The sequence below is a fragment of the Rhincodon typus genome, chromosome 23, assembly GCF_021869965.1.
Source record: "Rhincodon typus isolate 14 chromosome 23, sRhiTyp1.1, whole genome shotgun sequence".
Lineage (NCBI taxonomy): Eukaryota > Metazoa > Chordata > Chondrichthyes > Orectolobiformes > Rhincodontidae > Rhincodon > Rhincodon typus.
In genome coordinates this window covers 5,034,165-5,060,769 of record NC_063354.1, presented here as the reverse complement: position 1 = coordinate 5,060,769, position 26,605 = coordinate 5,034,165, and the positions used below count along the sequence as shown (strand labels likewise).

Sequence of the window (26,605 nt, the reverse complement as noted above, 5' to 3'; positions counted from 1 at the left end):
ACACACACACACACACACACACAGACTGTCTCTCGTACACACGGTCTCTCACACACACACACTTACACACTCTCTCTCTCAAGTGCATACAAACACGCACTCTCTCTTCCTCACACGCACGGTGCACACACACATACACACAAATGCACGCGTGTGCACACACACACACACAACATACATGTAAATTCATTGGGTGAATTTGCATTTGCAGAGTTACTATAACTTGAACTAGTGTGATTTTTGACCTTGTCCACCCAGTCTAACACCAGCACCTCCACATCTCAAATACGCCCAGATGCAAAAGGAGGTTTTCGCGGTCCTATTTGAAGTCAGGAAGTTCCACCAATTCCTTTACAGACATAAATTTGTAGTAGTAATAGACCACAAACGCCTGCTAGGTCTACTTAAAGAGTACAGGGCAGTGCCACCCATATCTTCAGGCTTAATTCAGCGGTGGACTCTAATATTAAGTGTGTATAATTACAAGTTGGAACACTGTCCAGGAGGTCAAGTAACAAATGCGGCTGCATTGAGCTGCCTCCTGCTGGCAAATACATGACCGGTGATATCGCCACTGGAAGAGTCTGTAATGGTTTTCAATTTTCTGGACACACTTCCAGTCACAGCTGACAATATCAGACTTTGGACGCAGAAAGATCTGGTCCTGGCAAAACTGAAACAGCTGGTGGTGATGAGGGAAACCAATGGGCTTTCACAACCAGAATTGAATACAGAGAGACTAGACCACAGTAGAGGATGGCATATTATTATGGGGAGCAAGAGTGATTGTCTTGAGCAAAGGTCGCCACCAGGTACTGGCTGAACACCACCAGGATCATCTGGGATTTCCTAAGTGAAGATGTTGGTAAGAGGTTGTGTCTGGTGGCCAGAATTTGTTTGTAGACATAGCCATATTGGTGTGGCAGTGCCCAGAGTGCCAACAAGGACAAAAATTAGCACCAGCAGCTTCCCCACATTTGTGGGAATTGTTAGGTACACCCCGGACTCATTTACATTTTGACTATGCTGGCCCTTTCAAGGGCTCAATGTTTTTAGTCATTGTGGACGCTCATTCAGAGTGGCTGGATGAGCATAGAGCTCTTTTGTCAAACAAAAAGATGACAGTAGAAAAACTGTGTGCATTTTTTGCAACACACAGACTCCTTGCAAGTGTTGGTCACAGATAATGGGCCATCATTTACCAGCAGGAATTTGAGTATTTCTTAAAGTCAAATGGTATCCAACATATAAGGACGGCTCATCATCCAATCCAGCATCCAATGGTCTGGTGGAAAGAGTAGTCCAAACTTTGAGGGCAGGCTTAAAGAAACAGCCTACATCTTCAACAGGTACCAAACTGTCCCAGCTCTGGTTTGATTATAGGACCACACCTCATGCAACTACACGGATAGCTCCAGCGGAGTTGCTGATGGGGAGACGACTCTGCACCAGGTTAAATCTGATCTTCTGGGACCATTGGAGAGGTGGGTGCGAGGAAAGGTGGGGTTTGACAGTAATGGTGTTTGGGACATGGCATCAAGAACACCAATGCTTGACACAAGACTCCTCTGAGTGAGAGAGTCAAGGGAGACAAAGGAAATATTCATTTTCAGATACAAGGGTGTGAGGAAGAGGGATTGAAAATGATGATAAAACTGGGTGTGGAAAAGCAAGGGGAAAGGAAAAACAACTGCACAACCAATGAAACCCAAAGTAAAACGATGGTACATTAATGGACATTGGCAGAAATGGAAAAAGGAAACTAAATTCACTGCTAAAAGAAAGTGACACAAAATGAAATGTTCATTTGGAAAGCTGGCATAGTCATGATGTGCCAAATGGCCTCCTGCTGCATTATAACAATTCAATGATAAAAAGTGACTGCATATAGCACAAAGTATATTTATAACAGAAGTGTGATCTAAACAGAATAGCTTTGGGTTAAGCAATGTAACACCAAGTGATCAGTCACATTGCTGGGAGTATACAAAGACTGCTGAACAGCAGGAAGGTCATTGGGAATTTTCAACAGAACAGGGTAAATTTCCTGAATTAGGACTGTTTTCATAGTCAACATCTAATGAGAAAGGGGACATTACTTGAGATGGTTCTAGAAATGTATTGGAGCATAAAGTTATCCAAGAAGTGTAGGAATGTCTGGGAGATAGTGGCTGGGAAATAATTAGATTCCGTGCAAAAGATAGAAAATATTGAAGGAAGCACTTGATTGAGTTTTGGGGATATTGAAGCAAAATGAACTATAGTGAAATAAAAAAGGACATTCCCCAAATTAAATGGAACGACAAATTAGTTGGAAATATTTAAACTGGAGATCAAACAATAAAATCAAATAGAAATTAACAAAGAAGTGAGTGATGAGGTTGTTCTGTGGATAATTAATTTAAAAGGGAACTGAATAACTTGTTGTAAAAAATCATCAAAGTGTATGGAAAGTGGATAAAAGAGTGGGGTTTGGCACGCAGGATACTAACGCAATGTAGACTTGATGGACAAAATGGCCTGTTTCTGTCCTGGGGTATTCTACGATCTAGGAACAGAGGAACATAAGAACAGGAGTGGACCATTCAGCCTTTTAAGCCTATTCCACCAGTCAATGAGATCATGGCTGACCTGTGGCCTAACTCCATAGACCTGCCTTTGACCCATATCTCAATAACTTTCCTTAAAAAAAACTATCTCAGATTTAAAATTAACAATTGTTCCAATATCCACTGCTGTTTGTGGAAGAAAGATTCAAATCTCTACCACTCTTGCTAGAATACAAGTGCAGGGATGTACTCCTGAGGCTGTATAAGGCTCAAGGCAGACTGCATTTGGAATATTGTGAGCAGTTTTGGGCTCTGTATCTAAGGAAAGATGAGCATATTGGAGAGGTCCAGAGAAGGTTCACAAGAATGATCCCAGGGATGGAGGGGATGCTATAGAAGCAATAGTTGAGGACTATGGGTTGTACTTGATGGAGTTTAGAAGGATGACGGGGTTCTTGTTGAAACTTACAGAATACTTAGAGGCCTGGATAGAGTGGACATGGAGAAGATGTTTCCACAAGTAGGAAAGACTTGCACCCAGGGGCACAGCCTCAGAATGAAGTGGTAACCCTCTAGAACTGGGATGAGGATGAATTTCTTCAGCCAGAGGGTGGTAATCTGTGGAAGTCATTGCCGTAGAAGGCTGTAGAGGCCAAGTCAAAGTGTGTATTTAAGACAGAAAAAGACAGGTTCTCAATTGGTAAGGGACCAAAAGTTATGGGGAAATGGCAGGAGAATGGGATTGAGAAGCATTTCAGCAGCTATGAGTGGAATGGACTTGATAGGCCAAATGGCCTAATTCTGCCCCTCTATCGTATAGTTTTATGGTCTTTGTGAGAAGTAATTGCTAATATCTCTCCTGAAAAGTCTGGCCCTAATTCTCAGATTATACCTCTTGGTTCTAGCAGAGTCAACGTTTTGGGTCTAGTGAGCCTTCATTGGATTACTAGTTCTGATGAAGGTTCACTGGATCTGAAACAATAACTCTGCTTTCTCTGCACAGATGCTGCCAGAGTTTCTCAAGAAATTTCTGTTTTGCTTCAGATTTCCAGCATCTGAGGTTATTGGTTTTAATGCGTCTCTAGTCTAGAATCGCCAATCAATGAAAATAGTTTATCTTCATCTACCCTGTCTGTTCCTGTTAATATCTTTATCTCAATTTTACTTTCAGGTATTCAGTTTTCTTTGCTGGTTTTTCATATTTTTAAAATGAACTTAAATTGAAAAAATGTTGATCTTTTCCATACAGATGCTTTTTGGATGATCCTGGCATCAATCTGCACCTTTGGATGTCATGGTCAATTGGACATTTATCCAAATTGATTGCCGAAATCTATTAAATAGTTTTCAAGTCAGTAATGGGACTAAAGCCGTAGCAATGTACATTGTCCAATCTCACAAGCTACTTTAGAGTATCTGTTTTTCAGTTATACTTAGTTCTCTATTTAAAGCCTCTGTACTCTTCGACTGGATTCATTGACTAACGCAGCCACAGGTAACTCTCTCACATTCTTGAAAAAGCTGAAATGTTAATGTGTTTTACTGTATTTTGTATGAATCCAAATTTCTATAATTAGGAACATTTTTCTTTAATAGTTTCTGGGTTTATTGCAGTATCCGAAATGTATACAAACCATCAGGATGCTGGAATTACAGAATATTTTTGGGAGGGTGATAGGATGGTTTATTTTTGCTTATCAAGCAAAAGAGGTATGCCAGGAATTTGAACACTTTTTCACTTTTAGTACCCAAGTCAGGATTAGACAAACCTGCAATTCTCAGTCACTATATTTTAAAACATAACCTACTTTGCATGTTCAACTTAACACTAAACACAGGCCCACAAGGTTGAACATCTGCTTATTATGCGTTCCCCTTTAGGAGGAATCAGTCTGAAATATCATTAGTAAATTCTCTATGACATTGACATTTCTGAGCAGTCTCAAGTTCTAATGTAGCACAAGCTTGATGAGGAGCTTTGACTGCCTCGCCTTTAATCACAATGTACATTTAGGTATGCTTTAGAAAAGCCCTAATGCTGCTTTTTGAGTGTGACAGAAAATTTGCAGCCAATATTAGCCATGTGTACTAGAAGTGGCTAAATGGCTAAGGTTCTTTAATTTTATGATAGATGATTGCCAGGATAGCTTGATTAAATTACATAATCACATGGCATTATGCAAAAAAATGTAAATTAATTCTGATTTAAGTGGTTTTGTTTTCCCCTAAAAGCAAGATCTTGTCACGTGCCAAAATTGCTGGAAAATGGAGAGATGCATGCAACAGAATTAACATTTGGGAAACAAGTCTACTACAGCTGCAATGCGGGGTACGTACCGTGTAGTGAGCACGCAACTGCAAAATATCAAAACAGTCAGATGAGAGATTGGCAACATTGTTGAGATTTTCTTCTGCATTATTTCTCCTTTGTTAAGTCCCCTGTCAGAACTATGCCATCCACCCTGGTTACTCAGATGCCAGAAAAAGATCCAAAATTGGACCTTTGACTTGAATCTCCAAGCTGAAATCCATGTATGTACACTATAGTGGCCTAGCTTCTCTAATAATGTATTAAAACACCAAAGCAGTTCCACATAAACTGTTTTAGTATGGGTCCATCTGTACAGTTAAGCCTGAGGTTTGTTCTTTAAAGATTTCTTATCAACAATATGTACATGAGGATTTAGCAACAGGTATCTCTGCCTGGGGCTGCTCTACTTCCAACATTCAGGTAGAGTCACCATTGACAAGACAACTGAGCTCACAGTTTCATCACAGCACACTCAGAGTTTCGGCTCATAGGCCCCCAAACCCCACACAGCCCATTTTACCTCTTTCCCAAAATCCACAAACAGGATTGCCCAGGCAGAGTCATTGTTCCTGCCTGTTCCTGCCCCGTGGAAGTTATCTCTTCCTATCTTGACTCAATTTTTTCTCCCCTTATCCAGGGCCCACCCACTTATATCTGCAATTTTTCTGATGCTTTTCGCCAGTTCGCAAGCTCTAGCCACCTCCACTTTAGCATGGGTGTGCAATTCCTTCACATGTCCATCCTCCATCAGGATGGTCTCAGCGCTCTCTGCTTCTTCCTGAACCGTCCAATCCACCACCAGCCTCCTCCACCTGGCCCTGTTCATCCTCACTCTGAACAACTTCTTCGTTAACTCCTCCCACTTTGTTCGGGTCAAAGGGGTGGCTACAGGTACCCAAATAGGCCCCTGTTATGCTTGTCTCTTTGTGGGGTATGTGGAACATTTCTTGTTCCAATGCTACTTGGACTTCCACCAACAACATCTCTGAACACTGATGACATCATTGGTGCCGCTTCCCTCTCTTGTCCAGAATTGGAAAGGTTTATCAACTTCACTGCTAATTTTCACCTTCACCTGGTCCATCTCTGACTTCTCCCTTTCCTTCCTTGGCATTTCTGGGGATAAGCTGGCCACTGATATCCACTACAAACGTCCCGACTCCCACAGTTACCTTGACTATACATCATCACACCCTGCTTCCTGTAAAGAGTCAATTCCATTCCCCCAATTCCTCCAACTCCATTGTACCTGTTCTGATGACGCCACCTTCGACATGGGGGCATCTTCATCCAGTCCTGAAGAAGGGTAATGCCCAAAACATTGACTGCTCCTTTCCTCCAGATGCTGCCTAGCATGCTGAGTTCTTCCAGCCTCCTGTTTGTCTACATCTGAAATGTCCACCTTCTTCCTCAACTGGTGATTGCCGGTCGCCATGTTTGAGAGAGCCCTCAGCTGTGTCCAACCCATCTCCCACACTTCGGTCCTCACGCCCCTCTTCCCTCCCACAACAGTGATAGTATTCCCTTGGTCCTCACTTATCACTCCACCAGCATCCACATCCAGAGGATCATAAGCTGCCATTTCAGCAACCTCCAGTAGGCTGCCATAACCAGACACATATTCCCCTCCCTTCCCTGTCAACCTTCCCCTGGGACATCTTGGTCCAATTCTCTTCCACTCCCAACACCACCCCACACTCCCATGGCACCTTCCCATTCAATTGCAGAAGGTGTAATAACTGCTCATTTACTTCCTCCCTCCTCACTGTCCAAGTCCACCGACACACCCACCAGATGAAGCTGTGATTTACCTGCAGTTCACTCAACCTAGTCTACGGTATTCACTGCTCACAATGTGGTCTGCTCGTTTGGGGAGACAAAGTGGACACTGGGTGACTGCTTTGCAGAATACCTTTGCTCTGTTCACAGAAATGACCCTGAGCTTCTGGCGACCTGCCACGTCAACACACCGCTGTGTTCCCTGGTCAACATCTCTGTCTTGGACTTGCTACAGCGCTCCACCGAAGCTCAGCGCAAGCTGGAATAACATCATCTCATTTTCCACTTGGGAACTCTGCAGCTTTTGGGACTCAATGTTGAGTTTAATAATTTAAGGGCCTGAGCACTTTCTTCCATGTCCTTACCCCCACCCCTACACACCAGGCCTTGTCATCACATGGTCTGCCATCACAAAGCAACTGACTGTGAGCAACTAATGGTACCTATTCGTATGTATTGATTCTCCCAGGGTGACCTTTACACATTCCTTTTCTGCTCCAATGCTGTTCTCTCTCTCTCTGGGCTTCATCTCCACCTATTGTTTACTCCTTCCCCTCCCCCAGCCTATCTTCAGCATATATATCAACCTTTTTCTAGCTTCAATCAGTTCTTAAGTAGGATCATTGGATCCAAAATGTTAACTCTGTTTCTCTCTCCACAGACAGTGCCAGACCTGCTGAGATTTCCCAGCAATTTCTGTTTTTGTTTCAGATTTCCAGCATCCACGATTCTTCAACTCTTTTGTTCAGAGGCTCATCTGCTTATTTGTTAAACTCTACCTATTCATTAACCTCATCTTTAATTGTATTACAATTATGAAGTTGTAACAGTTCATTAATTTGTCTCTTATTAGGACTGTTCTAAAGATCAAAATCCAGATCTAGTCCTGAAATTTATTGATAAAATTACTTTGCTTCCCTCCTTTTATACAGTGCTTCCATTAGATGATGCTGTGAGTTATCTATTAAGTGCTTTGTAAGGCAGGAAAATATTGAATTATTGGGAAGATATCAGTTAAAATATAATCAAGATACAAAAATAAATATACACATATTTATTTGATATTGTTTATAACAAAATTTAGGAGACAATAGAAATTTTAAAAAAGGGTAATTTTCTAGATTTTGAAATTGGAATTTATTCCCAGTACCTTCAATTTTATTGAAAAGATTTACAGCTATATTGCATTATGAGACCATTTTATTTCCGACTTATAGTTCCAGGTTGATCAGGCAGGTGCTGCCAATGGCCTGCATTATAAAGTGGAGGTTGACCCTGCCCTCTGAGAACTAAAACTGAAACACCCAAAGAGGAGCACCTCGCCCTATAATCTGTAAAAGGAGCGTGAAAAGTGGCGTAACCTGCTTTTCAGCAACTTCTAGTAGTTAAATAAAATAAATCCCTGACACTCACTTTAAAAATCAACAAGTCACAACAGTGAACAAATTAACTAAACTATTAACAAACCGAATAAATCCTTTCTAACTCCTAGCTATTTCCAAATAAAGCAAGATTCTAATGGTATGCTGTTCCAATAAATGCAAATCCCACTTATATAAAAAAGATAGAATTTAGTCTCTCAAAATTACAGCCAAGTTATGTGTCTTCTGGAATGTTCTGTGCCTTTTCTGTTGATTCTTCTGTCAAGAATACCTTCTCTGTCAATTCTTCTGTCAGGAATATTAACCAGTTGAGCCATTGGTACCGATGGTATTTAGATGGTGCTTTCTCTAAGACATAGAACAGCCTGTGACAGCCAGCGATTCTCTCTTGAGAGCAAAGAGCCGTTAGCTTTGGCGGATAGCAGCCAGCTCTCTGTGTACTTGCAAACTTTCAAGCTGCTGTTCACAGACATCCATTTTAATCTCTGAGCACAGAAAAAGCACATGATCTTTTGAAGGGACCACACAATGCTTTTCCCTCTAGCAATTTACAAACACCAAATTCTAACTTCCTGCTTCCACAAGTACTCTACCCAACTTCACAACACCTGTTAAGACATCAGGAAACCCTAAGAATAACTTTTTCTTTATATTTAAATGTACAGCCATGCCATTTCTATTTGAACTATTCCCTGGGGAGGACAACAGTGTAAATTTTGGAATAAATTGAAAGTGCATGAACCAAGGTTTGGAACTTTTAACAGCAGAATTCAGATTTATGTACTTATAGCATTTTGCTGGATTGGCATATAACCCTGAGCGCCTCTGAGATATTTCTCTACAGTTATTTGTGTACATTTCATCGGTCTCAACTACCCAATACCTCCTTTCAGCCTAAAGGGCTATAGAATTTTACAGCAGAAACACAAAACATTTAAGCCATTGTTCTGCACAGATTCTTTGCTAGAACTTTATAACAATGAATCTCTCTTCCCCACTTCCTCTTGTATGAGACTTTACCTTTAGTATACATTGTCTTTCTAGGGATTTAGGGAAGAGGGGATGAGCTTTTCCAGCCTGTTTTCTGACCATTCCCAACAGATCGTAGTTATATTGACATAGTAGTAATGACACAATCCAACATGTATTATATAGTATTGCGCAGTTTTTATTAAAGGCATTTAATTCTTGTGTAAGTTATAACAAATACTTGTACATGTCTCTACATCTCTTAGATCCCCCTTATTATGGTCTTTTTATTTTAGAAGTGTTATCTAAGAACACATTGACTGTCATTGCATTGCAGTTGCACTATCATGTCAAGTGAAATCCACCTAGCCTGCACATCTCTGGACACAACAGGGCAATTTAGCATGGCTAATCCACCTAACCTGCACATTTTTGGACGGTGGTAAGAATCTGCAGCTCTTGGTGGAAACCCACACAGACACGGGGGAGAACGCACACAGTCACCCAAGGGTGGACTCAAGCCTGGGTCCCTGGCGTTATGAGGCAGCAGTGCTAACCATTGAGCTACCCTGAGTGACAGAGAAAAAAATGTATCCAAAATACATGGGTCCACAAAATGTCCAAATGTGGTGGGCTAGCTCAGCTTAAATGGCTCAGTTCCACAAGTTCATGATTTGGTCAATCTATGCACCAGAAATAAGGGAAAGAAGCAGCTGTGGGACTGGTTGCTAAAGGGGAACAGCAGCCACTACGCTCACTGGCTCTAACATCGGAACAATCCCTGGGATGGGATTGAGGAAGATGATTAAGGCCTTTCTGGCCGGTCCACTCTGCTCCTCCTCCCTGAGGAGATCTCAGGTTGAAGCCTAACTCAATCTTACAATAGTAAAATACTGCAAATCTTTGAAATCTGAAATAAAACCAGAAAATGCTGGAGATGTGCAGCAAGCCTAGCAGTGCCTATAGAGAGAGAAACAGATTGATGACCTTATATTAGAACAGTTCTGAGGAGTTAATGAGTATTTACAGCATTTTCTATTTTCATCCCACCTCGGGTATCCCAGCAACTAGGCTAATTTTGGTGTCTGCAAAGCAACTTGACGCAGGATGTTTGACAATTAGTCACAGTAACCTCTTTTCCCTGGAATCACTTGGCTTGCCCCTTCTGTAGGAATCACATTTTTTTGCCTCACTTCCTGTCATTAACACTTGACAAATTAGCATTCTTGGCTGCTACTGACAGGAAAGTTGGTTCCTGCATTATTCATGGTTACATTCTTTTATAAAAAAGGGAAAAGGGAAAATGGAAAATATTCCCCAATTATCAGTTTTCAGTACATCGTCTGTGACCTGAAAACAAAATTGGCAATATAAATTGCTTCTGTTTAATCAAACATAACTACAGCCCACACATTTTAGAAAGCTCATCAGTTCTACAAACATAGAAGAAAACATGAAAATGTCTTTCAAGAAATTAGGACTTCTGAAGAGTTTCAAAATGTTGAGAATATAAACCACAATAGCTCATTCCAAGCCACTATATGTCATCACTTCATTTTTATTTAATTTTAATAGTTTTGGACATCTCACACTCATCAGTAGCACCAATTAAGTTGTTGTAATATTGGGATGTATTTCACGGAGAATATCATTGTCTCTTTTTTATTTAAACATTACTTACTGCTGCTTTTGGTCAGTTCAATTATTCAGTAAACATTTCGTGCACAAAGTAGTAGAAAGAACTTATTTTTATCCCAGTCTAAGGTTGTCATACTTTATTGGGAAAATAATTTTATTAAGCCTTAAGTTCAATTAAAAATTCTACAGTGGAAGCAGAACTTTAGGTCAATACATTGAAGGGTTTGTGGTTGCTCACAAACCAGTGTTGCTGCTCTAAAATAAGACACATTACTGTCCTGTAGCCACTGGAATGAAAGAGAATGTGCGGTGAGCTCTGTAAATATGAGCAACAAGAAAGGCTGCTGGGCCGGTTTAACCTTGCTTTGAAGTTCTTCTTCTCTCCCGAAAAAAACCAGAACCTCTTCTGCTATAACGTTCTGCACTTCTTTCTCACTGTGTCGTTATAAACTGCGATTGAGAGGGTGAGTTTCTCTTGACTTTCTTGTTAGCTAGTGTGCAACAGCTAATCAGGGAAGACTCAATGAGATTGGAAACTCAGGTATGGGGAAATGGGAGGAGTTAGAAATTCATGCCTCACTCCCCCCTTCTCCACTGCTATATTTCTGACAATTTCTCTTGGTGACAATGTAAAATTGAGACTTAAATGACCGAAGCTTTGTGGTGAATTGCAGGCTACTAATTGTCTTCTCATGTTCTGTTCAACGCTGTTGATAATTCTAACTTTATTTGATCAGATATATTCTTAGAGGATTAAACCACAGCACCTGTCTGCATGATGGGACATGGAGTGATCAGCATCAGTTCTGTGAACGTAAGTATTTTGTATACATGTTGTAAAGTGAGTTTAGTCATCCTACTCAAGGAACCTTAATGTAGAGAATGACTGCATCACATACACTACTGGATATGGGGGAATAGTTGAAGAAGTAATTGGAACAGACTGGGTATTAATGGGATGTTAATTATATTGGTATGATGCACAGGTGAAGGACATTGTTTAACTAAATACTTATCAGGGCTCATGTGGTGCAGTGATAGTGTGCTTATGTCAGTACCAGGAGGCCTGGGTTCAAGTCCAGTCCTACCTGGTCCAGAGGTGTTTCATAACAATTGTGAACAGGTTAATTTTTTAAAAATCTAATTACTTATGTAGGGAAGGGCTCTTGTACAGTGGCTGTGTCTTTATCTTTGAGCCAGGAGATCCAGGGATGACTTATGTAATAACATCAGTGAGCAGGTTGATTAGAAAACACTTAAGCACTTATGGGGGATGCTCCTGTAACACAGTGATAGTGGCCCTACCTCTGAGCCAGGAAGCCTAGGTTCAAGTCTCTCTTGCTCCAGAGTTGCATGATAACATCCCTGAGTAGGTTGATTTAAAGCACCTAAGTAGTTATAAAGAGTGAGGGTGCCTAATCAATCCTCACAGCCAAGATTCAATTTTTATAAGTTCATTTTTGCGATTACCTTTTGTTACAGTGCCTCTTCAAGGAAATGAATCCTGTTTATTTTGTTTATAGAGAGTAATACAGTTATATAGTATAGAAACAGGCCCTTTGGCCCACCATGTCTATACCGATTAACAAACACCAAACTACACTAATCCCATTTCCCTGCACATGATCCATAGCCAAGTTTGTTTGATCTGATTAATCAAAATAGCATAAAAAGAGACAGAGTTGGGGAACATCATTAACTCACTGAAAATTAAATTTAATTGAACTGGAACAAGCTAAAATGACTGCAGTATAGTGACAAATTAAGGCTGTTATGGTGCTTACCTCTGAACCAGGAGGCCTGAGTTTAAGTCCCACTTGTTCCAGAGGTGTATAATAACATCCCTGAAAAGGTTGATGAAGAACATATCTGAGTGGTGAAGTTAGTAGACTAGTATTCCAGAGGCCCACATTAATGCTCTGGAGGTGTGGGGCCAAATCCCACTGTGGCAGCTGTAAGACATAAATTCTTCGTGACGAGTGGGCACAGCATCATCTCTCCCTTCCTTCCCCAATACCAAAATAAACTTTTAAATATATATATAAACTAACAACTATTTTTTATTCTTTTATGGGATGTGGTCATCGCTGGCTCAGCCAGCATTTATTGCCCATCCCTAAATGTCCAGAAGGCAGTTGAGTCAACCACATTGCTGTGGGTCTGGAGACCCTTGTAGATCAGACCAGGTAAGGATTGCACATTTTCTTCCCCAAAGCACTTTAGTAAACCAGATGGGTTTTTTAAAAATAATAATTGACAGTTGTTACAAAGTCACCTGAGGGGGAACATGATTGAGATGTATAAAATTATGAGGGGCATAGACAGGGTAGATTGGAAAATGATAAATGACCCACTTTTAGGTCCACACCTATTAGTGCTGGGGCTATAGCTATTTTCGATAGGAACGTAAGCTGTAAGGGGGAATACAACGAACCTGGAAATAAATGTGGAAATGTTAAATGACTGCGGAATAAGGGGACACATGGCATATTGTGTGGGGTTAATCACCTTAGTCATCAGGATATAAAAGCAGATTTTTAAGAAAAAAACATTAAACTTGAAAATGTTGATATTTGGAGACTTTGGTATACTTGTACAAGGGACAGAGAAAGTTAGCAATCATAATTGGCTTTATTGTCACATTTACTCAATCAGTACAGTGAAATGTTTATATGTTGCCACTTACAGCGCCATCTTATACCTAGGAACAGATTCTTTAGTCACAAGATCTTAGAAAATGGAGAAATAAAATGTCCAGCATCACAGAAATAAAATCCAGAACAGCAGTCTTCCAACCTATACCATGCTGGTACCTAGCCTCCAGACTGCACTGGGCTTCACCTTGAGGATCATGAAGCTGAGAGGTCACTCCATACCACCACATTGAGCTGAGGATGCCATGTCGGGAGGCCGCTTTGGGATGTCGCCATACCATGCCGAGAGGCTGCGCCACACCATACCTAGAAACCGCCATGGGATGCCGCCACACTGGGAGTGGATGCCGGAGGCCGGGAGTCGTCAAGCAATTGGGAAGGAAAATAGCATATTAGTATTAATTATAAGAGGTCTGGAATACAAGAATTAAAAAAAAGTCTTACTACTGTATGTAGCTTTGATGGGACTACACCCGGAGTACTGTGTGCAGTTTTGTTCTCCATGCTTAAGGAAGAATATACTTGCTCTGGAGGCAGTACAGTGGAGGTTCAGTAGATTGGGATGAGGGGTTTGTCCTTTGGGGAGGGACTGAGTAAATTAGGTCTCTATTCTTCGGAGTTCAGAGGTGATCTCATTGAAACATGTAAGATTCTGAAGGGACTTGAAAAGGCAGAAACTAAGAAGTTGCTTCCCCTGGCTGTGTAGAACAGAGGGGCACAGTCTTAGAACAAGGAAGCAATCATTTAGAACTGAGATGAGAAGTTGTGAATCTTTACAATTCTCTCTTCCAGGGGTTTGCGGATGCTACTTCATTGAATCTATTTCAGGGTGAAAAATGAGATAAACGTATTTTTTGCTCTCTCGGGAAAACAAGTGATAAGGGGGAAAGGTTGGTGATTAGGAAAGTAAGAGATCAGCTATTATTGTGATTTCACCTACTCCTGCTCCTATTCCATACGTTCTTACGTTAAAGAAGGGAGAAAGATCAGGATTTCCTGCTGTATGGTGCATGCTATAAAATGAGGACAGGATGAAATAGCTTACCAAAACTCATTTGCTTTCATTCACATGAAGAACATCCATTTGGGTAAAATACTGTAAAGGATAAAGTACCTAGAAGAGAATGCTGGTGGGTTAGAATGGATGAAAAGGATTAGGACAGAGCTTCTCTACAGCATAAACAATCAGCATGACCCTGTTTGACCGGTGCTGTCAATGCCATGTTATATCTATGGAACTAGATTTTTAAAAGAATCAGGATCCTTAGGCGTGGAGTGGAGAGAAGTGGTACATTTTGATGTTCATGTTAAACTCAGAGTAGATCTCCTCACAATGAGGGATGGAAAAATACTTCTTTTGCATTTAGCAATTAATGGAAGCATGTCATTAATGGTATATTGAGAACAGCTCAAATGCCCATTTGCTGGACTAAGAAATGATATCTGCCAAAGTGGACAATAAGAAATAGAGCCATTAGAAAACTAAAAAGAATAATTAGACTGCCTTGATCTCATCGATAGGTAGTTCTTCATTTCAGCTGTCCCATCTAAACGAGAAGCCAAAAGAAGACTACATGCTTGGCCAGTTAAGTCTATTAAATGGACTACAAGGTCTGTTGGGCCACACTTGCATATTTACCTGTGATCAGGTATAAATTTAAAGCAAAGTCATCACAGACTTACTAGATCAAAGTATTGCTCTCTCATTTCAGAGAGAGAACTGGTGATGATTTAACTTGAGTGTCAGTTCACAACAGGTGATGGAAGAGGTTAGGAAGGAAAGTCCTTCATGGTTGCCTCATGGTGTGGAAATTAAGCCCATGTGTTGGCATCACTCTGCATCGCAAGCCAGCTGTCCAGCCAACTGAGTTAACTGACCCCATTACCTAATGAGCTATAGAGTAGCAAAGGCAGCAATGCAGGATGGTGGTGTCCTCTCAACTTGGCAATGTTTTCTAGACAAGAGACAGGAAAGGGAGAAAAATTACAATAAAGTTAATAACAGATAATAAAAGATAAATAACAACAAGATAACTTAGAAAGAGAATGAACTTTTTCTTCACACCATAGCTATCTGTGCTACCTTTGACCAAGCAAAGGCAGACAGTGTGCAGCAACATATATTCCCAGTGCAGTTGATTTGATTTGTTTGTATTTTTTGCAGCCGTGCAATGTCCACCCCCAAATCCTCCAGAAAATGGATCAGTGCGTTTTCAAACCACAGGCCAGCCGACTAAGGTGTCTGTCTTTGGAGATATGATTTCCTACGAGTGCAAAGAACGTTTGGCTTTAATTGGAAATGAAACAGGCTTTTGCTTGGCCAATGGAAAATGGACAAATGCACCTCAGTGCAAAGGCAAGTAAACATGACAGCAAAATTAAAGGTGTCTCTTATTTGCCTATGTTTCTCTAAAATTAGTATGAATAAAAAAAATCTAGAGTTTGACTGCCGCAACCAGGTCTGTGCACAAGATGTCACATGGGATGTCACATTACAGGTGTATTAGAGCCTCATTAACAATGATTTATAGTTTATTTTTCTCCATCACGTTGGATTTAATGAAATCAAATGGGAACTTACATAGTTCATATGAATAAAACAAAGAACCGTAGAGCTGGAGACCTGAAATATAAACAAAAAGTGCTCTAGAAACTCAGCAGGTCAGGCGGCTTCTGTGGAGAGAGAAAAACATAGCCAATGTTTCAAATCCAGTGACGTCCGTCACCATTAGAAGCAGGAGTTGGCCACTTGGCCAGTTAAGTCTCTTGTGCCATTCAATAAGATCATGATGATCTAATTACTCCACATTCCCACTTACCCCGAATAACCTTTCCCTCTCTTGCTTACCAAGAATCTATCTATCTCTGCCTTTAAAACAACTAGATTCTGCTTCTGCTGCCTTTTGAGAAAGTAAGAATATTGCAGACACATTACAAATTGGAAGAGGAAAATGGAAGAAGTTAACACCTTTCCCACAAATGACCCCAATTGAAGGTTTCAAATATTTGTGATCTCTCAGTAAGAATGATGAGGGGATGGAGCAGTGAGACCGGGGGCCTGTCTGTGAATGAGTGGGAATGCAGCTGTTATAACACATTCAGAGCTCAATGGTGGCTGTTGTTAACTCCGAGCTCATGACCCCAAAATTTCAACTTGCAACCTCACTTTGGGATTGCCTGAGTTAATCATTAATGAGGAAACAGTACCTGTAAATTAAACGTACTAGCGCAACAACACCTCATAGCAACACATTATAATCATGCGTTGTTGCATAATAATTTAACGTATGCTAAATCCAAGACACCACTGTGAGATACAGATGCACAGACATTCTAACTTAAGTAGGAAAATTTTCAATTACGTTACTTTTTTGGCACAGTTGAGGACTAATGGTGCTATATGCTCTCAGGAACACACCCCCTCTTTTATAGAGACTGAAAACAAAAAATGCTGGAAATCACAATGGGTCAGGCAGCATCTGTGGACAGAGAGCAAGTTAACGTTTTTAGTCTTGATGACTCAATGACTCTTCACCAGAGTTGCTCTCTCTCTCCATGGATGCTACCCGACCCATTGTGACTTCCAGCATTTTTTGTTTTCAGTATAGATTCCAGCATCTGCAGTAATTTGTCCCTCTTTTATAGTTGAGTGTTGTGTGAGATTGGAGAGTGAGGGCCTTGCATAATGGTGCATAAAAAAGGAATCAAGTTGTTTAATGTTTCCCAGAAGGTCCATTCTCCACACTCTCACTGGCATGTGTTTGATATCTGTTCTGGACATATGTTGTGGAAAATATTTCCCTGAAATTGAACAATGGTATCCCTCAACCACAGGAAATAATTGTGCAGAAAGGATTGTTAATTGTACACTGATTGTGCATAGGTTCAAATGATTAATTTGAATCTCTATTCATAAACATGGACTGAAACTGTGGTTGTCAGTTAGATGCTTTGTTGCAATATGTAAATTATTATAAAAGTGACTGAAGATTGACTCCAGTTTTGTTGTTCGACAACTGGCTCCAGAGAAAGGTCAAGTTGATGATAGATGAGGTGGTATATACACATATATAGTTATATTGATTGGTATTTCAAAGCAAAATACAATGAACACATTAGGAATCTTAGTAATAGACAAGATCTTCTCAGAAAACCACCTGGGGTGTTAGGAACTGGAGAAATTGACTTTGTTAACATTCAGAATTTTCTATACGGAGATTTTGAACAAATATTGAGATTCAAAGGATTATCCCTCCAATTTGGTGTCCCAATACTTGTCAATAGAAGCAGTGAAATGTAAGATCATACATCCTAGAATGTTGATTGGCTTTTTCCAAACTCACACATTCCGCCAGGTTCTTGTTTTCTTCCTCCAAGCAATCCAATTCAGTGGAATTTATAAAGGGGCATCCAATACAAGAGGGGTGGCATTAGGTGTATTGAAGACTAAATGTAAATGCACACTCCAATGTGTTGACCATCAGTGAGCAGAAGAATCGATTGATCCGAAAAACAAACAACAGTCTGAGGAACTTAGGAACGGGAATAGCTTTTTAACCCTGCCCACCATTTAACTAGATCAAAACCGACCTTCTATCTCAATGCCATCTTCTTGCAAAGAAGTAAATTGCAGGCTGCCCTCTTAAAAATATTTTAGGTAAAGACACTACTTTACAACTGGCCATATCCAGTTTACACAGTTGAGATTGGGTGGGAAGTGATGCTGCACTGATTTATGGATGGGAGAGACATAACTTTTTTTCTTCTATGCATTTACATTATTATGAAATTCCCATTTTTTATGTGCTCTCAGATGTCTCTTCCCTGTTTACTGTCAAGAGTGTCACATGAACCAGCATACAAGAGCATTACTGACACCAAGATTGCTGTGTATTTCTTATTCACTGCATTGCTGCTGAAAAGGAATTTCACCAACTGCTTTGGTTGGAGACAAACAGTGGTTGCATGATGAATGAGAACAAATTAAAAGGCTTTCTTACAAAGTTTTTTTTATTATAGAAGTGAAATGCGGAATGCCACCAAAAATAGTAAATGGATTTATGGTATTTGCAATCAAAAGAAGCTATAACTACAGGGAGACTATTGATTATGGCTGTGTTGAAAATTACATTTTGGATGGTTTGAAGACAATCACATGTGAGAAGACAGGAAACTGGACTGAAAAGCCCACATGCCGAGGTAAGATGAACCTGACTGGATTGACAAGAGACGGCTATGATTCAGTTACCTTTGGAAAGCAAAGTTCATTGTACCTCCAGATAATACCAGAGTTTTGCTGGCAAAAGTAAACATTTAATTTAAGGCTTTAGTTTGCTTACTTTATGTTAAATTTCATTTATGATGCATCTACTTAATGGCTGCAAATTGCTTCTAGTGTTGATAATGCAAATAATAGACATGTAACCACAAGCTTTTAAGTTTTATATCTGTAATCTAAAAAATAGTTTCAGGGACCTATTCTCATACTTTTTGTTATTGAATGATATTTACCCCCACATTAGTCTACACAGCATATATAACTAGATGAGCTGAAATATCATCTAACAAAATATCGGAAAGTCCAAAGCTATTGTCTTTGGACACTCCACAAACTCCACTCCTTAGCCAAGGACCCTAACACTAACCTCAGTAGTTGTCTAAGGCTAAATCAGACTGTATGCAACCAGACCAGTATCATTCTTGTCAAAGGGATAGATTTCCAACCACTCATTCATGATACAACTGAGTACTTACATCTACCTTACATCAGGCAATGACTTTTCCTGCCTGAGCTTAACTGCTAGAGAAACCCACACTCATGCATTTGTTTTCTCCAGATTTTGCAATTCTAACATTTTCCAAGACAGCCACTCATCTTTCACCCTTCATAAACTTGAGCTTATCTAAGTTTCTGCTGTTCCAATACCATTGTGTTCACTGACCTGCATTGGCTTCCATTGTGGCAACACTTCTGTTTTAAAACTGTCATCCTTGTTTTCAAAATCCTCCATGGCCTTGCCTTCCTATCTGTGAGGATTTCTTCAGCCCCACAAACCTCTGAGATCCTTATTTAAATCACTCCATCATTGCCAGTTGCCTTCAACTGCCTAAGCCCTAAGCTTGGGAATTCACTCCCTTGACTTCTTAGTTTTACTTTACTCCATTAAGACAGTCCTTAAAGTCTACCTTCTTATTTAGCTCAGTGTCATAGTTTGTTTGACAACACTTCTGTGAAGCACTTTCAGGCTTTTTACTTTGTCAAATCTGTTATATAAATGGAAGCTGATGTTATTGTATATTCCAAATTGCAACACGGAGCTGGATTTTATGGACCCCAATTCAGTGTATTTGAAGATGGTTGGGGGCACACTTGAAGTAAAGTGTGTGGTATTCCCACTACCTTTCAATGACCTCCAAACTGTTTGCAGTTTTACAACGGACAGAGAAGATGTCAGACAGCCTATCCACCTAGGACTTATTGGACTCTTTAAGGGGCGAACTAGTGGCCACTTAAAGGCCTCATTCCACCTCTGCTGTTACTTTACCCACACTGGGGCAAAATAACTGTGGCCTGGCCTCTAGGTAGCTGGTTGTGACTTGGGATCAGGGGTTATGTGGTTATCAGGTGTAGCAGCCTGGGCCTATTTGTTCTGTTCCCACCTCTGATCCACAGCAGGTGAAGGCAGAGGTTAGATGGTAGCCCAACAACTCTCTTTGTGTGGGATGCAGTCGGGCAAGAAGACCTCCTTTACGTTGCTCACTCACTCAGTCAGCCCCCTCACTAGTCTTTCAAAACCAGCCCTCTTCACTGACTTCAGTGGGGTCTGCCAGCCAGGCTTATACAAAACCCCGGAATTACCGACATTCATACCCCATCACTTCTTCTTCCCGGGGATTTCCTAGAGTACCAATGCAGGCCCTCGCTCAAAACTGGCACGACTGGGACAACAGACTTTGTACTCTTGAAGATGGGAGACTGAGATGGGGTACAATTCTCACCCTGAAACAATGGAGGCAATCCCAGTGTAAAATGGCTGCAGGGCTGATTGCTTTTGGGTGGGCACACTAGCAACTGAATTTTCCGGTTGGGATTGGGGTTGCTGGGGAAGGCAGAATTGGGTACTGGTGATGGCTGGAGTGGAGAGGGTGGGGAATACGTGCATTGGAGTATATAGTATACCATAAAATCCAGCCATTAATACAAACACAGGCTATCTCATAAAACTTTTAAAGTGATAACAGCTTGATTTTTGGACAGGTGCTTGCATTATGAGCCTGATTTACTGCCAGCATGGGCAAATTAAATTTTACTGACTTGATGGTCTTCTATGCCGCTGTTTATTTTCTCAGTGGTGCTGTTCATTAAATCTTTGTTTAATTGGATACTTAAGGAGTATTACCTTATCATTAACATATCTGCAAACAGAATTAATTGATAGGTTGTCGTTTTCCTTGTTTAGCTCCCTGTATTCTACCTGTGCAGAGAGCTCGTATATTCTATAATGGAAAAAAGATCTGGATGAATGAACTTCCAAAGAGGAGAATATTACACAAAGAAAGAGTGTATTTTTACTGCAAAGACAAAGAACGAAACTGTGGATTACCAGTTCCAACTCAGTGCATAGATAGCAAAATTGAAATTCCTTCATGCTTTAAAGGTAAGAATGATTCGAGGTATGAAGATGTCTGAAAATCTCTTATGTTAGCTATATTATTACAATTAAATAATTCATAGCATGCCACAGGTGTGTTAAAGCTGTCATTGGTGGCCATGTTTTCAGCTGTCTAGAGCCTAATTTCTTTTCTTTGTCTTTCTCTTCCCCTTTTTATCTGCTCTTTGCAACTTACCTCATTGACCAAACCTCTAGTCATCTGTCCTAATATGTGTTTCTATGTCAAATTTTGTTTGCTAGTTGCTCCCTGGATTGAAGTGCAATGAGATGTTTTTACTATGTTAGAGGCATTATATAAATGCATGTTGTTGCTGTTCATGTCTATTCCCTTCATTCCATAACAAATACTCTCCTTCCCCATGTTTAAAATGGAAAATTCATTTTTTTTAATATCTCACTTCTTAGTGCAGAAAGATGACCACTTTTGAAGTCTTGCTTGCTAACTTTCTATCTAGCTCCCCAAATTCTGACTGCTTGACTCTAAATTCTAACTGCAGAACATATCTTTCTTTCTACTTATGGTCATTGGTACCAATGTAGATCACAAAGATGGCTGTTTACCTTTGCGTTATCGGAATACTCTACAACTGCTCAGTGACATCTTTGATCCTGGCATCAGGGAGGCAACATAACTTCCTGGATTCACTTCACTGCCACAGAAACACCTATCTGCTCCCCTAACTGTTGAATCACCTATCATCTTGGCTCTTCCTGCCTTTTTTGTAGCTCCCCTACACTTAGCCACTTATTGTGCCATTGAGTTAGCTTCAGCTGCATTCCTCCAATGAATTGTCACTCGTATCAATTCAAAGCAAAATATTTTTTGTAAAGTGGCATACAGTCAGGAGATTCCGGCACTTCCTGGTTATTTCTTTTTGACTGTCTTGTGATCACCCATTCCCTCTCTCCATGTGTAATCTGAAGCTGTGGGTTGACCACATCAATTAACACACTATCCACCCAGTTCTCACCTTATGGGTGCACTGAAGTGATGCCTGCTGTTGTGGCAAGTTCTGAACTCAGAGCTCCAGCTGCTGCAACTGCTGACATTTCCTGCACAAATGGATATCCAGGGCAAGGAAGAAGTCCTGGAGTTCCCACAATACACAGGACATGCATTCTTGAGGTTTATAAATTTATAATATCATATATGGCTGGAGGATTTAAAACCGATCTGATGGGCAACTTTTTCATGTAGAGGATGGTGCATGTATGGAACGAGTTGCCTGAGGAATTGGTGGAGGCAGGTACAATTACAACATTTAAAGGGCATCTGGATGGGTATTTGAATAGGAAGGATTGAGGGACTAAGGCCAAATCCTGGCAAATGGGACTAGGTCAGATTAGGATGACTGGTTGGCGCGGACGGGTTGGACTGAAGGGTCTGTTTCCAAGCTGTATGACTCTTTGACTCTACGATTCTAAAGGAGAGGTGAAGAGCAACAGAGGGAAGATGCCTTGAACGGATGTCTCTGGAAACTAAAGATGAAATTTCACTAATACAAACCAAATGACCTTGTGCACTTCTTTTTCAGAACCTTCAAAATTCGCTTACGCAATTACTTATGGATCACTTCCATCAGAAATTAAACAGTGTTAATGTTGGAACAATACAATCATTCCAACCAGCAAAGTATCATCTACACTGAAATACGAACAAAACTTTGTAAAGTGGTCACAAATCTTGATTAGTAACATTGTTACCAGTATTAAGTAAACATACATTTGTAGCACCTAACATTTTTGGAAAAGCTATTATTGATTTCTTTTCAGACATCACCGGATGTGTCAGATGTGGTATAACACTGCTCATAATCAACAGCTGGTGCCAACATTCATTTTAAACGACATGTAATTAATGACAAAATCCAAATGACACCACTTTTATTTGTCCCTGTAATGACATTAAATCACTTTGAAATCAATAAAACTAATAAAATCTTTCTTAATTAAATACAAATCATTGATTCATTTAAGTGCAGAAATGGAATTGTATTGGTTGGGAATGGGGATCAGTGCACTATTTTCACTTATCTATGTGTCTTTATCCTGGGATTATCAAGGAGAATTATTACAGTGCAGCTATGGAAAGAGCAACAAAAAGCAACCAGAGTGAAAAAGTGAACAAGTCATTTGCAGGCAGAAGGAAGGAGCTTGGTCTGCAGGAATTAATACGCAAGAAACGTTGTCAGTTGGAGGAAATGAGCTCTGAGTTTCAGAATTTGAGCACCAGTTGGTATCACTGTGTTGTAACTGAAAGACTGAGCTGCATGTTAAGAATGTGCAGGTTGAAATACAATGAGTGATTCCCAGACAGACAAAGAAGGACCAGGCCAGTTGTGTAGGACTACCCCAAACGTACTTCTGTTTCAAAATAGTATTCAGTTCTAACTTTAGGTGAGGAATACTTTGGGAAAGAACAGCAAGCACCAGAGGCATGACCACAAAACTATAAGTGGCTCAGCTATAGAGGGAAGAGGAGCAAGATTGGGAATCTAACAATGATAGGGAATTTGATAATTAGGCTTTTCTTCAGTCATAAATGGTATGTTATCTCCCTGGTGTCCCTGTCCAGGGCACATTGAGTGGCTGCAGGGCATTCTAAAAGGGATGGTGAATAGCCAGAAGTTGTTGCCCATATTAGGTTAAAAGAGGGATCAAGTCTGCAGGCAATATAGTACTGGACAAATTCTATAAGAGACCCCAACTATAATGAAAGACATAGAATAATTTACAGGGAAATCAGAGAACTGCTAAAACTATACATTTCTGATAATGGAGAACTGAGCATCACTGAGCATGCATATGATTTCTAAAATATATCTGTTCTCACAGATGTTGGATTATCAGCACAGTATCTCTAGGATTGTTCAAACATATGAGTTAGGAACAGGAAGGGACAGTTGACCTGATGTGTTTGCTCCTCTATTTAATAAGACCATGGCTGATCTGATCAAGTCCGCTTTCCTGCCTACCCCTATAAACTTTCAACCCTTGAGGAGAATCTATCCACATCTACCTTAAAAAGTCAAGGTCTCTGTTTCCAACATTTTTTGAGGAAGAGATTTCTGAAGGCTTACAACCCTCTTCTGTTTTAAAATACAGCCCCTTATTTTTAATGACCCTAATTCTAAATTCTGTTTCCAAGAGGAAACATGCTTTCCATATTCAACCAGACAAGACCCACCTGATATTCTCTAATGAAATCACCCCTTGTTCTTCTGAACTCTCGCACATACAAGTCTAGCCTGTCCAGTGTTTGGAGGCTCTTGCGACATAGGTTTAGAATCCCTACCTCTGGGATGGAACACCTGAGTTCACGACCCACCTGCTCTAAAGGTATTTAATAACATCTCCAACAGGTTTATTAGCAAATATGTAGCCTGTCAAATCTTTCCTCGTAAGACAATTCAGTTATATCAGGGATTAGTCCAGTAAACCTTCTACATATGACTCCAAAGGAAAACAAAACACACCTGGAGTAACAACAGCCAGAAGATTATAGGATGCCTGCCTTGCTGTAGATATCAATCTGTTCGGAGAGATGTTTCCGCACACTTCTAGCACATGCAACTTGAACCCGGTTCTCCTGGATCAGAGGTAGGGACATCACCGCTGTGCCACAAGAGCCCTTTAAGAGTTCTTTTTCCCTGCACGGGAATATATATTTTCCTAATTAACATGTTCAGAGATGTTACGATACAATCTCTGGGCCAAGTGGGACTTGAACCCGGGCCTCCTGGCCCAGAGTCTCCCTTCTCAGTCTGACTAACGGGGGTACATTTTACGACAGGGCCCGCAGCTCTCCGTGTATCGCCCGTCTCCATGGCGACGGCCGAGCTACGCCCGACGGAAGCACGTCATGAGGCGACTACGTCCGGCGGGCGGGTGGCAGTTTTGAACGTTGGAGCTGTTCTCGCGCCATGAGCGGGCTGTCAGAGGCATTGTCTCCTCAGCCGGATCCGGTCAGGCTGTGGCCTGTCACCCGTCTCAGCCTCCTGTTCTTTTAATACGCTGTCAGCCACTCCTTGCGTTTTTAAACAGACCGCGCATAATTGTTTGGCCTTTAGACAACGGGCAGGCGATCGCTCCAGGTCAGTGGGTTTTATTTTCGCACCAGGAGTGGCGAGAGTCTTGTTCCTTCAAAACTGACAAACGATTCCTGGGTCCAGTTGATGGTGGGTACGTGCTGGTTTGGTGGGTGATGAATAATTAATATCATACCAGATTGTCAGATTTATATTATCACCTGGATAGGACCAGTAACTTTTTCAAAGTAGACAAAGGAAGAGAGTCATAAGTCCTTACTGAGAGACTAAAGCCCCAAGATTCCACAATTTTGAACCTTAAAAATCTTTACAATGTTGGAACTCATCCTAGTACATTCTATAATGTGTATGCAACATGTATTCTAACAAGTAGAAAAAACCTGAGGTAAATACGAGTAAAAGACAAGCTGTGGTTGAATACCCCACAGGGCACATGCAATAGATATGGAGGTGCCAGTGTTGGACTTGGGTGGACGAGGTCAGAAGTCACACCACGTCAAGTTATAGTCCAACAGGTTTATTTGAAATCACAAGTTTTTGAAGTGCTGCCCCTTCGTTGTACTTTGCCTGATGAAGGAGCAGTGATCCAAAAGTTTGCGATTTCAAATAAATCTGTGGGACTATAACCTGGTGTTGTGTGACTTCTGACCACATGCACTAGTATAGCGGTCAAAACAGATCCCATAGATTTCTCTGCAGCAGCCACTCCACTTGTGTGTTAGTGCCACAGTGGACCATCAAATCTCATTAAAACTTTATAAGAGATTACAACTGTCTTCTGAAGACTGAGCTTTGGAGCTCAATCAAACAAACACAGACTGCCTTGATGGCTACTCACATTTTGGTAGTTCCCTTCCTTTCCTGGGTTTTCCATGGTCTCGTGAATTCTGGAAGCTGCCCTCCAGGACTTGCTCAGAGGTGCAACCTTAGGTACTTTCACTAATACAATACTGCTTCTGTTTTTTTCCTGAGCTCTTAATTTTGCTCAGCTGCAGCAAGTAAATTCTGCTTGTAGGCTTTTCAACCTCCACTCTCAACACTTTTTTTTTGTCATTCATAGGATTTGGACACTGTTGGCTGGGCCATCCCCACTTGACCTTACAAAGGTTGTGGTGAGCTGCCTTCTTGAACTGCTGCTGTCCATTTGCCATAGGTTGACCCTCAACGTACAGTAGTTGATTTAAATGCTTCGTACCAACCCTTTCCAGCTTCGTGGACTTGCCTGAGCCCTAACTCTGACAGTTAATTGCATCTACTATCTCCTAAGACTTCCCTGAGTCCTTATCGCACAGAGCTATTCACCTGCTCCTGGGCCTTCATCCTGAGCTCCAACCACACAGAACTAGTGGCCTCTCAGGAGAACTTTTCTGCATGGAGCTTTCTTTGGCTCTCCCTCGCTTGCTGTGTCCAAACTGACTGTCACTCTTCAACTGCTGTTCCATGACACATGAAATTTTTTGAGTCACTTATTGGAAACCTCGCAGCAAGTGCTGCCCTTGTTCATGGGCAGGGCAGTATTGAAAGTAAGAGACAACAAGGTGCAGAGCTGGATGAACACAGCAGGCCAAGCAGCATCATAGGAGCAGAAAGGCCGATGTTTC

The 26,605-nt window shown here is 40.9% G+C and overlaps 2 protein-coding genes and 1 long non-coding RNA gene across 7 annotated transcripts in view; 2 read left to right on the top strand and 1 right to left on the bottom strand.

Annotated features, from left to right (window-relative positions):
• LOC109917602 (beta-2-glycoprotein 1-like) overlaps positions 1 to 22,915 on the top strand; it is a 34,916-nt gene extending 12,001 nt beyond the window's left edge. The window contains exons 3-8 of the mRNA XM_048610812.1: positions 4,782 to 4,878; positions 11,366 to 11,442; positions 15,447 to 15,638; positions 18,302 to 18,481; positions 20,743 to 20,940; positions 22,491 to 22,915. Of these exons, the coding sequence (XP_048466769.1) occupies positions 4,782 to 4,878; positions 11,366 to 11,442; positions 15,447 to 15,638; positions 18,302 to 18,481; positions 20,743 to 20,940; positions 22,491 to 22,555 (809 nt within the window). The 3' untranslated portion in view covers positions 22,556 to 22,915. The remainder of the gene's footprint in view (positions 1 to 4,781; positions 4,879 to 11,365; positions 11,443 to 15,446; positions 15,639 to 18,301; positions 18,482 to 20,742; positions 20,941 to 22,490) is intronic.
• On the bottom strand, positions 13,241 to 24,773 carry LOC125485852. 2 transcript variants are annotated; one of them, XR_007264560.1, is made up of 3 exons: positions 24,432 to 24,773; positions 14,966 to 15,237; positions 13,241 to 14,396 (listed from the first exon to the last, which is right to left on the bottom strand). It is a non-coding gene; the product is annotated as an uncharacterized LOC125485852 (long non-coding RNA). The 2 variants fall into 2 exon arrangements; XR_007264559.1 differs by having other exon boundaries at positions 13,241 to 15,237; positions 24,432 to 24,767.
• A 52-nt stretch (positions 24,774 to 24,825) lies between these two features.
• Positions 24,826 to 26,605, top strand: part of cep112 (centrosomal protein 112) — a 220,338-nt gene continuing 218,558 nt past the window's right edge. For 3 of the 4 annotated variants that reach the window (XM_048610811.1, XM_048610808.1, XM_048610809.1), the window contains exon 1: positions 24,826 to 25,049. The gene's annotated coding sequence lies outside the window, so the exon portion shown is untranslated. The remainder of the gene's footprint in view (positions 25,050 to 26,605) is intronic. The other variant, XM_048610810.1, reaches the window with a different exon arrangement.